The 12,941-nt window shown below is 37.8% G+C and overlaps 1 protein-coding gene across 2 annotated transcripts in view; it reads right to left on the bottom strand.

The window, feature by feature from the left end:
* LOC146308179 (putative flavin-containing monoamine oxidase A) overlaps positions 1 to 5,245 on the bottom strand; it is a 64,188-nt gene extending 58,943 nt beyond the window's left edge. Inside the window, exons 1-4 of one of the 2 annotated variants that reach the window (XM_084746502.1) lie at positions 5,004 to 5,245; positions 4,787 to 4,874; positions 807 to 987; positions 152 to 266 (exon numbers count right to left, since the gene is read on the bottom strand). In XM_084746502.1, the coding sequence (XP_084602628.1) occupies positions 152 to 266; positions 807 to 987; positions 4,787 to 4,874; positions 5,004 to 5,121 (502 nt within the window). In that variant the 5' untranslated portion in view covers positions 5,122 to 5,245. The remainder of the gene's footprint in view (positions 1 to 151; positions 267 to 806; positions 988 to 4,786; positions 4,875 to 5,003) is intronic. The other variant, XM_084746503.1, reaches the window with a different exon arrangement.
* Positions 5,246 to 12,941: the final 7,696 nt, after the last annotated feature.

Genomic DNA, 12,941 nt, shown 5'->3' on the forward strand with positions numbered 1-12,941 from the left:
TCTGTAAATACATCCCTCTAAATCTTACACTCAAGGCCATTTAAGTATCTAATTTGTGATGGAAACCATTTTTAACCCAGTGTTTTTTTATTTATTCTCTTTTTACCTTAAACTGTATGAAAAGTGTTTCAAAGCTCCTGTCAACTCTGACCTGCAGTCCAAGCTTGTTGCTCAATGTAGGAGTGCAGGGTCATACTGTCCAGTTCAACAGCGTTTGGAGTCCTCGAAGGATCCTGGACACATACTGTGGCACACAATCTGTCAATCTGAGTGAAAGGCTTAGTCACCACAACACACCCACACATAATGATTTACCACTGTGAATCAAAAGCATCCCATTGATACGGCTTTAAAAAAAACAAATCATAATAGTTGGAAGCTGCCAAAGATGATTCTTCTCGGGCTTTTTCCCTTACATTTTCTACTTCCCACTGCCAGAATCATTTATCCTGGGAGGGAAATTTTGTTCTTTTTGTGATAGATGTACTCTTGTCCTATCAATCCAAAAGCAAACCGCATTATAAATTTGAAATACCACTGAAACACTCAGATTCTTATTGATTCCCAGCATGTTCAGGATATTGAACAATAAAACTGATAATAAAAACATAACCGACCTCTAAAGAAATACAGTATATCTGCTGATAAATGCTGTAAAACATCTTGTTCTTGGTACGCATGCAAAAGTCAACAAGAAATTAATTAAACCACTTCTCAGTGTAAAGCATTATATTTGTTCACTGAAAGTTGAGTTTATTTAACTGAGTGAATATACAGAATATGGCTGTGTGAGTCTGTTGCCTCACCTTCCACAGGAGCTGGGTGAGGTCCATTAGCACCAGTGGGGATAGAGCAGGGATACTGGTTCTGTAGGTGCGAACTTTGGCACCTGGCCCGCCCATGTGGTGCACCTTCTTGCCAATACTGAATTGTGGGTAGGTCTCCAAGCCCAGCTCCTCTATGAGCTCCAATATGTGTGTTTGAGTGCTGAAAGAGAAATGAATTGTCATGCTTATAAGAAAATAGAGTAATTGAGTGGAATCAACTTATCTTTTGTCCCTGAAGGGATGGCTCCTCTTACCTGTAGTGCTCTTTATCCATCTGTTTTTTTTTTTTTTTGTTTGGTTTTTTATGGTGTAAGTTTCAGAGTTTTGGAGATAGCAATGGTAGAGATGCTTTGAGTGCCACAAGCTGAGTGAAATATGTCCCATTATATCAGCGACATCCAAAATCTAGATCATCAAAGATGGATAAAAAGCACTACAGGCCAGGGGGAAAAATATATATTTTTGAATTTGGGGTGAAATGTCACTGTAATATAAAGTTAATATATGTATCTTTTATGTAAGTGAAATAAAAGTACATTTTCTGGTATTTATTTTTAAAACACTTGAGAACATTGGGTACAATCCGCATTCACTCCAGCTCAAATGACTCTGCAGTAGTCGCAGGTATTTATCGGCTCCAAAGCTACGAAGTTCTGAGAGCTGAACACAAAGACACTAAATAAAAATTACCTGAGGAAAAAAAAAGAAAGAAAATAGAAAGGTGGGTCTACTGGCAATGGGAAAAGGGTCAGTTGCCTCTTTTAGTCATTTAAAAAATGTGCATATACATGCTAATTTTGGTGTAAAATGTTATAATACACAAAGATAAGTCATGGCTGTTTGTTTTTGCAATAATGAAAACGTCACTGCAAACCATAATGAAGTTTAGTATTAAATTCAGTCCCTACCTCCTTACACTTTATATTTAATAAATTCACTGGAAGCAGTTTCACAGGGGCTTATTTTTTTTTGTGCCAATGCTTGGAACAAAAGTAGCTCCAACAGGAGCAGCTGTAGCTGTACGTTCTTTGTGTGAAATGAAGGAATTACTTTTCAAACTGAGAAAATGTAAAAGAAGAACAAATTTGTTTGTAATGTTTGTCAGAGTGACTGAAGAGGTGTTGTTTCAATATCATATCTTAGGCCAACTGAACGTGTTTTCTCAAGTACAGCTCAATTAACATCAAGATTATTTGACAAGAAGAGCTTGTTAGTTTGGAATCGTTACAAAATTACCTCAACTTTTCTGATTAAGTCAGCTTAAAATTTTAAGGCAACCCAGACGCTAACTTTTTAAAGTTGTTTTTACATTTTATTTTTTATTTATTTATTTATTTTTTTTTTTTTTTGTGTGTTTCAGGAGTGACTGGAGGGTTATTAGGCTTTCATCTTATACATAATCATGAATGCATCTACTGTGGGTTTGGAGAAGTGGGCCTGAGAGTACAACATGGCTTGGGTGAGTCCTTGAACAACTGGAAAAAAAAACAAAAAAAAAAACACTGAAAACTGCTAAAATGTAGCCATGTAGCACCGGAGAGATGCTCTTTCCTCTTTAGACTGTCATCAAAGTGCTCTTGAACAATGCACTTCACAAGTTCTCTGTCTGAGATGTTTTGTTAACTACAGGTTGTAGCCTCTCAGCCAGACTCAAGTCTGTGTGCTGTGACACGTCTGGATCCTGACTGGACTTTCTCATAAGCATCCTAGTCGTTCAAACAGGACTTACAGCTGAGTTACTACACAATAATTCCACCACAGCCTAGTAGAAATGAGACAGTTTTGAGATTGGCTGGTCGCTCGGATCTAAAACAGGTTATTTGAGACTGGAAGGTCGTTTCAGCAGTTAGCCACAAAATATGGACAAAGACAAGAACCTTGAAAGAGAAGCAAGCTTGAATACTTGTTAAGACCTGACAAGATTTTTCTTTTTAATTCTACATGGCTGACATGCTTTGGATCTCCATTGCCTGTTACAAGTGCACTCGCTGCTCCACAGTCCACAGGAGAGAAATTACATAAAGCCATTATGTAAAGAAAACAAGTGAAAATATATGCACATATAAAATATACATATGCGCACTCTTACAGAAATACACATGCACAAAGTTAGTAGATCAAATAAGATGTCACAGCAGTTTGTATTATAATCAGCTGCATACTCATTATAATCAAAGGCCCTCTGACTATAGCACCGGAGTACAAGCACAACACTGAACACTGAATCTGCATTCTTTTTACAAAAAATTATATAAACCTTGTAACAGTCATGATATCACTGACTGACTGATTAGAGATCTTTTTAAAGTAATCTTATTCAAACATTTTTCTGGTGAATAGGCATTTATGGACATCCATACTTCACTTGACTATTTCCGTTTTTTCCACTTCCCACTACATCTCAAATGGGAAAGATACTTTTAACTTCAGTAGACTGGTAGATTTCAGATATAAATCAACTGATAAATGATTTTCATGGATCAAACTACCAAGACATATATAAAGTAATGAACACATTCATGCATCACTATTCATACTTAAGTGATATAGATTATTGTCAAATGGGCCCTTTTGCATAATTATCTCCATGCGTAATGGGGATTATGTGATCACTTGCGTTTGTTTGTTAATCAACAATAGAGCTGGAGCTTGTTGTTGTTGTTGTTTTATTTTTTATTTGGTGCACATTCATGACTGTATGCTGAAGGACCTCTGTGATTCACAATTTTTGAAAAACCTTGACAAACATTTTTCACCACCGACCAGCGTGGCCAGAAGCACGAGTGGGTTATGGGTCATCTCATTCTTGTGGACCCGATATCTCAAGGACTTCTTCACACAAATGACCGCTTGGCTTCAAGGATGACCTGATTAAATCTTGGTGGTCAAAGATCATTGAGACCACATGTCAGTCCCATTCTTTTGAACATGATGATTCACGAACATACTTATATGTAACTGGTTAGATGAAATTAAATTTTAAAATAAACATGATTGTAATCCATTGCAGTTATTGAAAAGAAATATGTAATTAAATTACAGTTACTGATGAAAATGTTGGTGATTACAAAGGGGTTACATCCAAATATACTTTTTGGGTTGCCTGGTGGACATCTGCATTCTACTGAGTGACCTCTTCTACACTGCTGCAAAAGTGCCATTTCTGTTACTCCTATGGTAGCTGAAACATGAAAAAGTGCCCTCTACGGTGGCTTGCTAGTGGACAAAACAGGGTAAAGTGCCCTTTAGGGTATCCTTACAGTGGAAGCCACATAATAAAATACTGTTTTTCTAAAGCAGGGATTGGAACTGTCCCATCAGGACTTTCAGCATGTTGGTGCCTTTTTTCACCCCTGGCCCTCAGACAGCCTGAGTCCGCCACTGCTCTTCTAGTTAGTCTGCTTTGACTTTTAATACGTTAAGTATATTTTGATCATAACACTTTTGTGCTTTTACTTAAGTACAATTTGGAATGCAGAGCTTTTACTTGTAAGTATTGTGCATTTTTACACTGTGGTATTACGACATCCACTTCTGCTCATCAGTAGGTAAACTTTACAATTATAATTTGGAAGAAACACACTTGTCTAACTGAGGTCTTAATGTTCTGTCTGTTCTGACATTACAAGCCCTAATGATTTCCGAGGAGCTCATCAGTGTTTGGATGTGACTACTTAATGAAAAAGGTGAAATATTTGGGTGACTTTTGCATAAAACAGCTCACTAAAAAATCACTTATTTTGTATTTGTCTCATGTTCAGCGCAGCTCTGTTGCATTTCAATTACAACTAAATGGTTTTCAGTTTCATAAACAAAACACGGATTCCTGTCATGGGGAAAATGTCCCTCTCTTCCTTCTCCTGTCAGACACAATCCTACAAGAGAACAATAAATATCTTTGTGCTCTTACAGCTGGAGTGATTCTCTTTGTTATTCCTGTAGTTTTTGATCAACATTACCTTCCTACCCACTGCCCTCCGAAGTCCCAGCGATCCACACCATTAGCTGCTGGTATTTCAGTGGACAACGTGCGACCTCCCACCCGATCTGCACCAGACACGATTTAGTCAGAGCAATGTCTCTTTTCAACAGTTTCACAAGTAAAAGCATGCATCAGGAAATGACTCACCACTTCGAGCCTACAACTGCTTTCAATCATGATACACTTCTACAAACCTTTTCCTTCAGCAATCAGTATTTTCAAGTTGGCATTCCTTTTTTTGAGCAAATGAGCTGCACTCAGTCCAGATAGTCCGGCGCCAACAATAATAACGTCCCAAATTTCTGCAGTCATAGTCGAGCTCGAGTCACTAGGATTGTTTTTGGTGCCAACTTAGCGTGTGCTGGTAAACAGTGGAGTCAGGAGCAGAAATCCAGCTCGCATTGCCTTTTCTTCTCCGTATCAATTAGGTTATCTTGCAGAGCCTGGGCTGCTTTCATAACAGTGCACTTTGGAACTGTGAACAACTGAGCTCGTGACCTACTTGGCAAAGGATCGGCTGTATGAATTCCAGCAACAAAAGCCTGGAGAAGCTTTTGATTTTTGAATAGTGGAGACAGTGTCAGATGTAAAGGCTTGTAACACTGTCTTTTAAAGAAAAATCATGCAAATCTTAATGCAAAAGATTCATCTGATATCATCAATTAAATAATAAAAGTAATTATTAATTCTTCTGCTAACAAGCAGGTTTATTATACCAGTATGACTAGAATATTTTATGTTAGTTTATATTTATATATATTAAGTATAGTATAGTATATATTATATATATTAAGTTGTTAAGCTGCCACTTGTGTGAATGACTTTTAAGGTGAGCCAATCTGAACTGAAGGTCATACTGAGCAACTGAACTGTCTTTTTAACAACCTCAGCTCCACAAGCCTGAAAGAAGCAAGATAATTATACAAGTCCAATCATACAACTCTGACTATTGCGAAAAGAGCAAAAGTAGAAAGACTTTTTTTCAGTTTTTGAGCTTTTTTTTATTGAAATACTGTAACTGGGACATACTGAACACAACCATCACCCATTGGAAATATATAATTGATACACCGGAGTAATTAATAGTAAATCAGTAGCATAATTATATCAAACTATGTTGGCAGTATGGCACAAGACAGTACTATGCAAATTAAAAATAAATGGGAATCTGAGTTTAGAGAGCATATTGAAAATAAAACATATACAGAAAACCAAAATCAAATCCCTAACCCATTGGAAAAAGTACATATTTTTTACCCCAGTCAGACTGGTGAATAAAAATCTAGAGCTAACAGGAGCTTGCTGGAGGAAGTGTGGAGAATAATCTGCAAATTATTGGCATGTGTTTCTTGGTTGTGTCCCAAGCTGATGAACTTTTGGATCAAAATCTTTCTTTTAATAAATGATGCCCCTGGGATATCCCTGCAAATGAATCATAAAACTGCAAAACTGGGAATAATCCCCGAAGATTGTAGACATTCATACTCCTCTGCCAACAGCAGGGAAAGGTGTAACTGGACATTGGACCCCACTGGAGGATCTTGAGCTACACGTGTGCTCATTAGGAGTTACACAGTCACTGATAAAATCAGGGGTCAGCCCCATTCGTACCTTAAAAGTGATGATTAACATTTTCAAGTCAATTCTGAAATGCACATTTTAAAAGAAGTGTATGAAATTAAAAAGAAATGCCTACAAAGTGCCTAAAAACACCCAAAAATGAAAATTCAATCATCATCTACACACACTCTTCTCACAGTAATTCTTAATGCCTGAAACTGGCTCTGATTCTCCGTGAATCAGACGAAACGAGCCGTGTGTTTACAATTTTCCCCAGACAAAGTCACAATGAGCGTTAAAATGAAACAAGAGGTTTGACCTTTGACTTCCAAACTTCATTATCTCCAGTGATATATACCAGACAAAGAGATTAGTGCTTTTATTCTGTTAGTTTTCCTTTTTAAAAATTAAATAACACCAAAATGTAAATGTTGTCAAGTTGATTTATATATTTCTCAATATTATTATGTGTAGTAACCCTTAACGACTGCTTATATTCACAGCAGTATTTTTCAGCAGGATAATAAAAATTAATGATCTGATTCAAATTTTAGATTTATCTAGAATTACTTTGAACGAGTAACAGTGTTGTGTTGAATGTATTTTCTAAGATTTCTTAATGTCGGGAAATTGGAAGTGAAGACAACTTGTTGACAGAGACAATGATAGTTGCTCAGCAACCAAGATGCATTTCCAACAGCTGCAATTTCGATGGGATCAGTATGACCATCTATGGCGATAAAACAATCACATTTTCTTTTCCTTTTGTGTAATTTGTGTTTTAAAAGAAACATTTTAAAGGAAACACTTTCGGAAAAGTCAGGTACCAGCAGCACTTTTTTTTAATTCCAAAAAGTTTTTGGACATTGAAAACCGACTGCCTGGGCTGTTAAATTAGTAAGTAACATGGCAATGACTGTGAAAATGGGGAGAAATAGTAGGTTCTCATCCACTTTTTTCTCTCATTTCTGCAGCTACATTTCTGGGATCATTTTTGCAAACTGCTGCGAGTTGAAAAGTAAAGAGTAAAATAACAGGCCTGTGGAAGCAAATCATCAATATTGTGGTCAGTAGCTGGACTTGCATAAAGCACCTGTAGACACCAGTGCAGTGCCGTGTGCCAAGGAAGCTGTCAAATGTAATGTCAATCAATCAGGGGGACAACAGTGCAGTCTATTATTTCCCTGGTTCATTTTGTTCCAATTGCTTGCTGCAAAATGACAAGGACATTCAGATCAATGTCCTAAGAGCAGATGAATTTCTTTAGAAAAAACAGTAATGAGATATTATAACACAGTTACACAATGGGCATGCCAACAAGGACGACTTATGTTTATTTTTCTAGGACTTATGTATTAAATCCAAGCAGTGAAACTCCCCGCTGTATTTGCTTGGATTGCCTGTTTTCTCGAGACTTTGTTTATTTTCCTCTACTAAAGCTGTTTTCTGGCTGAAGAAACATTAATCCCAGAGAAGCCAATCTTGGCATGCAGGTGTGTATAGTGTCCGACTACTCAGACAAGGCCAAAAACTCATGTTGCCCAGTGGTTACGCAGATTTGTATTTTCACTTTGAAGGTATCTGGGATGATAACTGTGTGATCTCGTGCTTTATTTGTAATTTTCAGCTGGTGAGCTTGCTTGCTTAGTAGCTAGTAATTAAAGCTAACAGTTCCAACTGTGAGTAGAAATGTGTTCCCACAATGACCTGTTCTGTTTTAGATTTCACTCCAAGTCGGTAAAATACGTCGAGTAAACAACTGCTTATTTGTGCATCCAGCAGAGACAGAGCAGCATTAGCATTCATTTGCGGTCGTATTGCTGTCCACCTGAAGAATGTAAATTAAATATTCTCTCTCCATTAAGCATACCGGCTCACAGTTCCCGGCCACACTCAAGCAATACTTGCAGAGGGCACACTCCATAACATAAGTACCTACTGTGTGCAATGACAGTTATGTTGAATCTAATCTGACTTTGTTTATCTAATGTTTGGTGCTTGGCAGGTAATATAGGCTTCAGTATGTGATGCCCCTCCCAGTGTCATGGACCTTGTCCTGGCCAGCAGCCAATTGGCTGACATAGGAAGGTTGTCATCTGATTAAGCTCACCTGGGCCCTAGAACTATAAAAGCAGGCCCCTGTGCTCACTCTCCTTCCAACAGCTGGCATCCACACTGCATTATTGTATTTTGATTTTAATTTTAAAATATATTTATTTGGGGATCTTTATGCTTTTATTTTGATAGGACAGTTGAAGTGAGGACAGGGAAGCAGGAGAGAGAGAGAGTGGGGGGAAGACATGCAGTAAAGGGCCGCATGTGGGAGTCGAACTGATGGCAGCTATAAGACTTGAAGCATCAGTATATATAAGACCTTTGATTTTTTTTACTCTATAGCTTAATAAATTACTTTTTTTTTTAAAGTAAATCTCTTGTAAGGACTCCCTCCTTGTCATATTCCTTGAACCAGTTTGTCACAGATGGGGGTTTGTCCAGGAATCAAACCTTTTTGGTAAAGATTAAATCCAGGCTTAAATGAGGAATTGGTTTGTTAGTCCTAAATTTGGTTTGCAACTGCTAAAATATGTGTTATTAATGTTGTTGAGTTGTGTATTCACATTATCCCAAATGAGTCCAACAATGCAGAGTAAGCTGTAATTTATTTAAGGTAATGGCGCGTTTCCTGCTAGCCATTGCTAGCTAGTTGCTATAACTTCTGAGAAGCATAGCATATGTCTGATACATCAGAAGTGAATGAGTTGGTGCATAAGGCTAAATGTAGCATGAATAAAACTCTAATATTACCTCATCCATTAATATGATTTCTGCCTGAATCATGTCAGACAGATTTTCATCAGCTATGGTGGTTGCTTTAAAACTCCCATGATCCCACGCTACCTTGTGACACCAGTCTACGCCTTTGTTTTAATGTGAGAGAGATCCCTAGCAGCAGAAGTTACATATCGTAGGTTTAATACATATTCCTTGAGCAATTCCTGACAAATTGGGGCTCGTCCGGGACCCAAACCTCGTCAAAACTAAACCCAGCCTTAGTGTGACAAATAAGGAATTGATTGGTGTCTTGGTGCCCAATTTGATCGGTGACCTTTGCGGTTTGTGAATGCTAAAATATCAGGTGCTTTTTTCATTTTTGGTGGATGTTTGAAGGGAGCTGCATTTGTCCCCAATTTATTCAGTCTGAAAACTCATTTGTTTATAAATGAAGGTAGTACTGGTGCATGTAATTGGTGACCATGGCCACATCTCATTCGGTAAGAGCCACACATCCTCTTTGTAGGCTTAAGTGGTTGATCTCAGTATGAGGCTGACTAGTTTATTGTTTTCACTTAGTGTGGCGGAGAACGTGGGTGAAAACAATGTCCCTGGAACATTTTCCTGGTTTTTGGAGGATAGCCAGGTCCGTGGTTACCTTTTACTTCTGTTGGAATTAGTGCAGAAGTACCTACCACAAGTATCTGTCGGAAGACTAGGGTTAAGCTGCTTAGTAAAGCCCCTTTTACCCTGGACAAAAACCCCACTAACACCAACTAATATCTGGCTTTTGTTTTAAATGAGAAAGGGTATAATCAGCACTCACTTGCGGGTCAAATGACTCTGTAGTGGTCACAGGGATTTATGGGCTCTAGCACTGATCGGTGGTGATGGAAAAATGACACCCCACCCTTTTTCTGCAGAAGTAGTGAAGACTTGCCGCCTCCGTCCAAGTGTACCTTTTGCTCCTTTTTCATATACATGTGCTGCTTGGCTTGACTCAACTTCATTCGAGTCGGTGTGTCAGCCCAGCACAGTGGCGTTTGCACCCACTGGAAGGTGTATTTTCTCAAGACAACAACGAGCTAAAATGGTGCATGAACATTTCATTTCCTATAAATTCTTCACAATAAAAGTCCTCCATCTAAAAGCTTACAAAATCAGGAATGTTGGGTTTTCATCAGCAGTAACTCAACACGACTGATTCAGCTGAAAGCGAACATGACACAGTACATTAAAGCAGATACCTGAGTGTACAAATGGCAAACTAACCATAGAGATTCAGTTAGAAAAACAAAAGTTACACAAGTACTGAGATTCTGCTCTTTTGCACACGTGAGTTAATTCTCGGCTTTACAGCAATAACAAAAATGAAAAGGCGAACTTATACTGGCAATGGAAAAAATGTCAATCACCTATTTTTAACAGGTTGTGTTTCATTTAAAAAATACATACACACACTAATATTGATGTAGAAAGGGTATAAGTGGAATTAATTAGGTCTGTGGTGGTTTTGTAATCTCACCATGCATGTCGAGTTTCCTGGGGGTGTAACCTTTTCCTATCACTGACACTGTAAATAAGTAAGTATAAAATAAATTTATAAGAGGAAGTGCTAGACAGTTTTCTCAAATGGCTCTCTTTCTTCATTTTAAAGTAATTAGGAAAAAAAGTGAGGAGTGCCAGTTTCATGCTTTTAAAGCACTTAAATATAATTTCCTCCTGCAAGATCCACCACATTCCCAGACAAATATTGCTTTCCATAACACTGCCTTTAAAGCAGTTGTTTGTATGAACATGAGCCGCTCAAATTTGAGAGGAGTGGGTGTGTGGGGTCAGAGGGGAGTTTAGCTGGTTTTTAGATGGATCTGGCTCTGTCTCTGGCAAGTCTACTTCAGCAGCTGGTGGATATAAATAAAAATGTTTTTTCAAGAAAAAAAATTGCCCAAAGCTTGTAAAATAAATGTGGCAAATTCACATAAAGATTTAAAAGAAGTGTTTGATTTTTTTTTTTTAAACAACTGGAGATAAAGCTTTTCATCCTTTATGACTAATCCATTTTCTGCATCTTTCCACGGAAGGACACCCCACCGTTTCTTATTTATAAAACCTGTTCCCTCCAGATTTGGCACAGAGATAAGCTTTGTAGTTTTTTTTTCATACATCCTGGTAAATGTATACAAACCCTTCTGCTTTTGGCTGAACAACCGGTTTCTTGTCACTTGAGACCTTCTGTTCTCTCTTTGTCTTCCTTTTTATTTGAAACCGCGGACATCTGACAAATGAGAGGTGCTGAGGTGGTGTGTGGCGTATTGTGTATGCAACAAATAAGAGGGAGTGTTCAGCAGCTTTGTGCTTCTTTGTGCAGGTGGAGGCAGATGATTTTCTTTTCATTTTCAAGTTTAAAGAGTTTTTTTTTTTCATTACTTGTGTTTGTCTTTATTCAAATAAATGAAAAGTTATCTGAATAGGTACAAGTGTGAACAGGCACGCTGACATGTGAGTGCACATCGTTGACTATAGACAAAGAATCATTGTGTTGCAAATGGTTTGGTTTCAGTACTGTTAACAAATTAGCACCCTAAGTTTCCAACCATTAAACTGTGGGTGCTCCTGCAGTTTCACTGCTTGAACTGCTTTGTGTCATTATAGTAATTTCCTCAAGCACATTTCAGGTCATATTGTTTATATATATAGCACTAAATATATAACAGATGCCTAGAAGCTTTAGACATTTCATTGTCAATATTAGTAAGTCTGAAGTAGCATCCCAGAAGAAAGGAAAAATTCAGAATAAGATGTTGTCTTTGTCTAGCCAGTATCTCCTAGATATCAGTTTAAGACCAATATCAGACTATTTTCTCATACTTAAATACTTAAATACATAAATTTGGCTCTTTAGCCCTTCTCTGGTCTCAGCCCAAACACTAATTTGAGCCCAACTGAAGATCTTGACATGTTCTTTTTTTGTCTCACTGCACTGATCTTAATTTTGCCTTATATAATCAGCTCTCGAGAAACCTTGGTCATCCTAAATTAAATCTTAAATTTTTCTCAGTGGTCAAATTAAAGTCTTGTTGCTCCATACGGTCATCAGTGAGAAACCTCTCAGACATCTGTAAGCTCAGTGAAAGTTGTGCTACTGTTTCCTTCTAAAGGGGGATTTTGGAGAAACAGATGAAACTTCACTGAGCTCAAAATAAGAATCTCATTTATTTCTCATAAGACAAAGAAAAGACAATCATGAGAAACAAAACTTTCCTCTGGGTTTATATAAAAAATATATGCATGAGCGTGAGAGAAGTATGCTTGATTGTTCAAAGACTTATTTTGTTCCTATTCATATATTAAAATTGTTTTTTCTTCATTGCCTCAAGGCAACATTGTGCAGTTAGACTCAGGCAATATCATGGTAGTGTGGAGATGTGTTTGGATGTATAATTATGACCATAATCAATGTTTTTATTTTAGTACTTGCAGGGAATGGACTGAAGAATATTTGATGGGCAGAAGGAACATTATAGAGCAGTTGGCATCATTCCCACAGGTACTGAGGACTGTGAGCTTGAAGAAAGTCAGGAAGAGTGGATCCCTGAGAGACAGTTAGGACGTCAGGGGTCATTCAGCAGAGTCATGTGTGTGTGTGTGTGTGTGTGTGTGTGTGTGTGTGTGGTTGTCTGTCACAACCCCGCCTGAAACTGCTTCCTGAATTTCCACAGAACAGGACATCAGTGTGTTTTGTCAAAAAGTGTAACAGTAATTCAAATAATGCCCCCCCACACACACATGCACACATACAC

The sequence above is a fragment of the Lutjanus erythropterus genome, chromosome 20 (assembly GCF_056507025.1).
Source record: "Lutjanus erythropterus isolate fLutEry1 chromosome 20, fLutEry1.hap2, whole genome shotgun sequence".
Lineage (NCBI taxonomy): Eukaryota > Metazoa > Chordata > Actinopteri > Lutjaniformes > Lutjanidae > Lutjanus > Lutjanus erythropterus.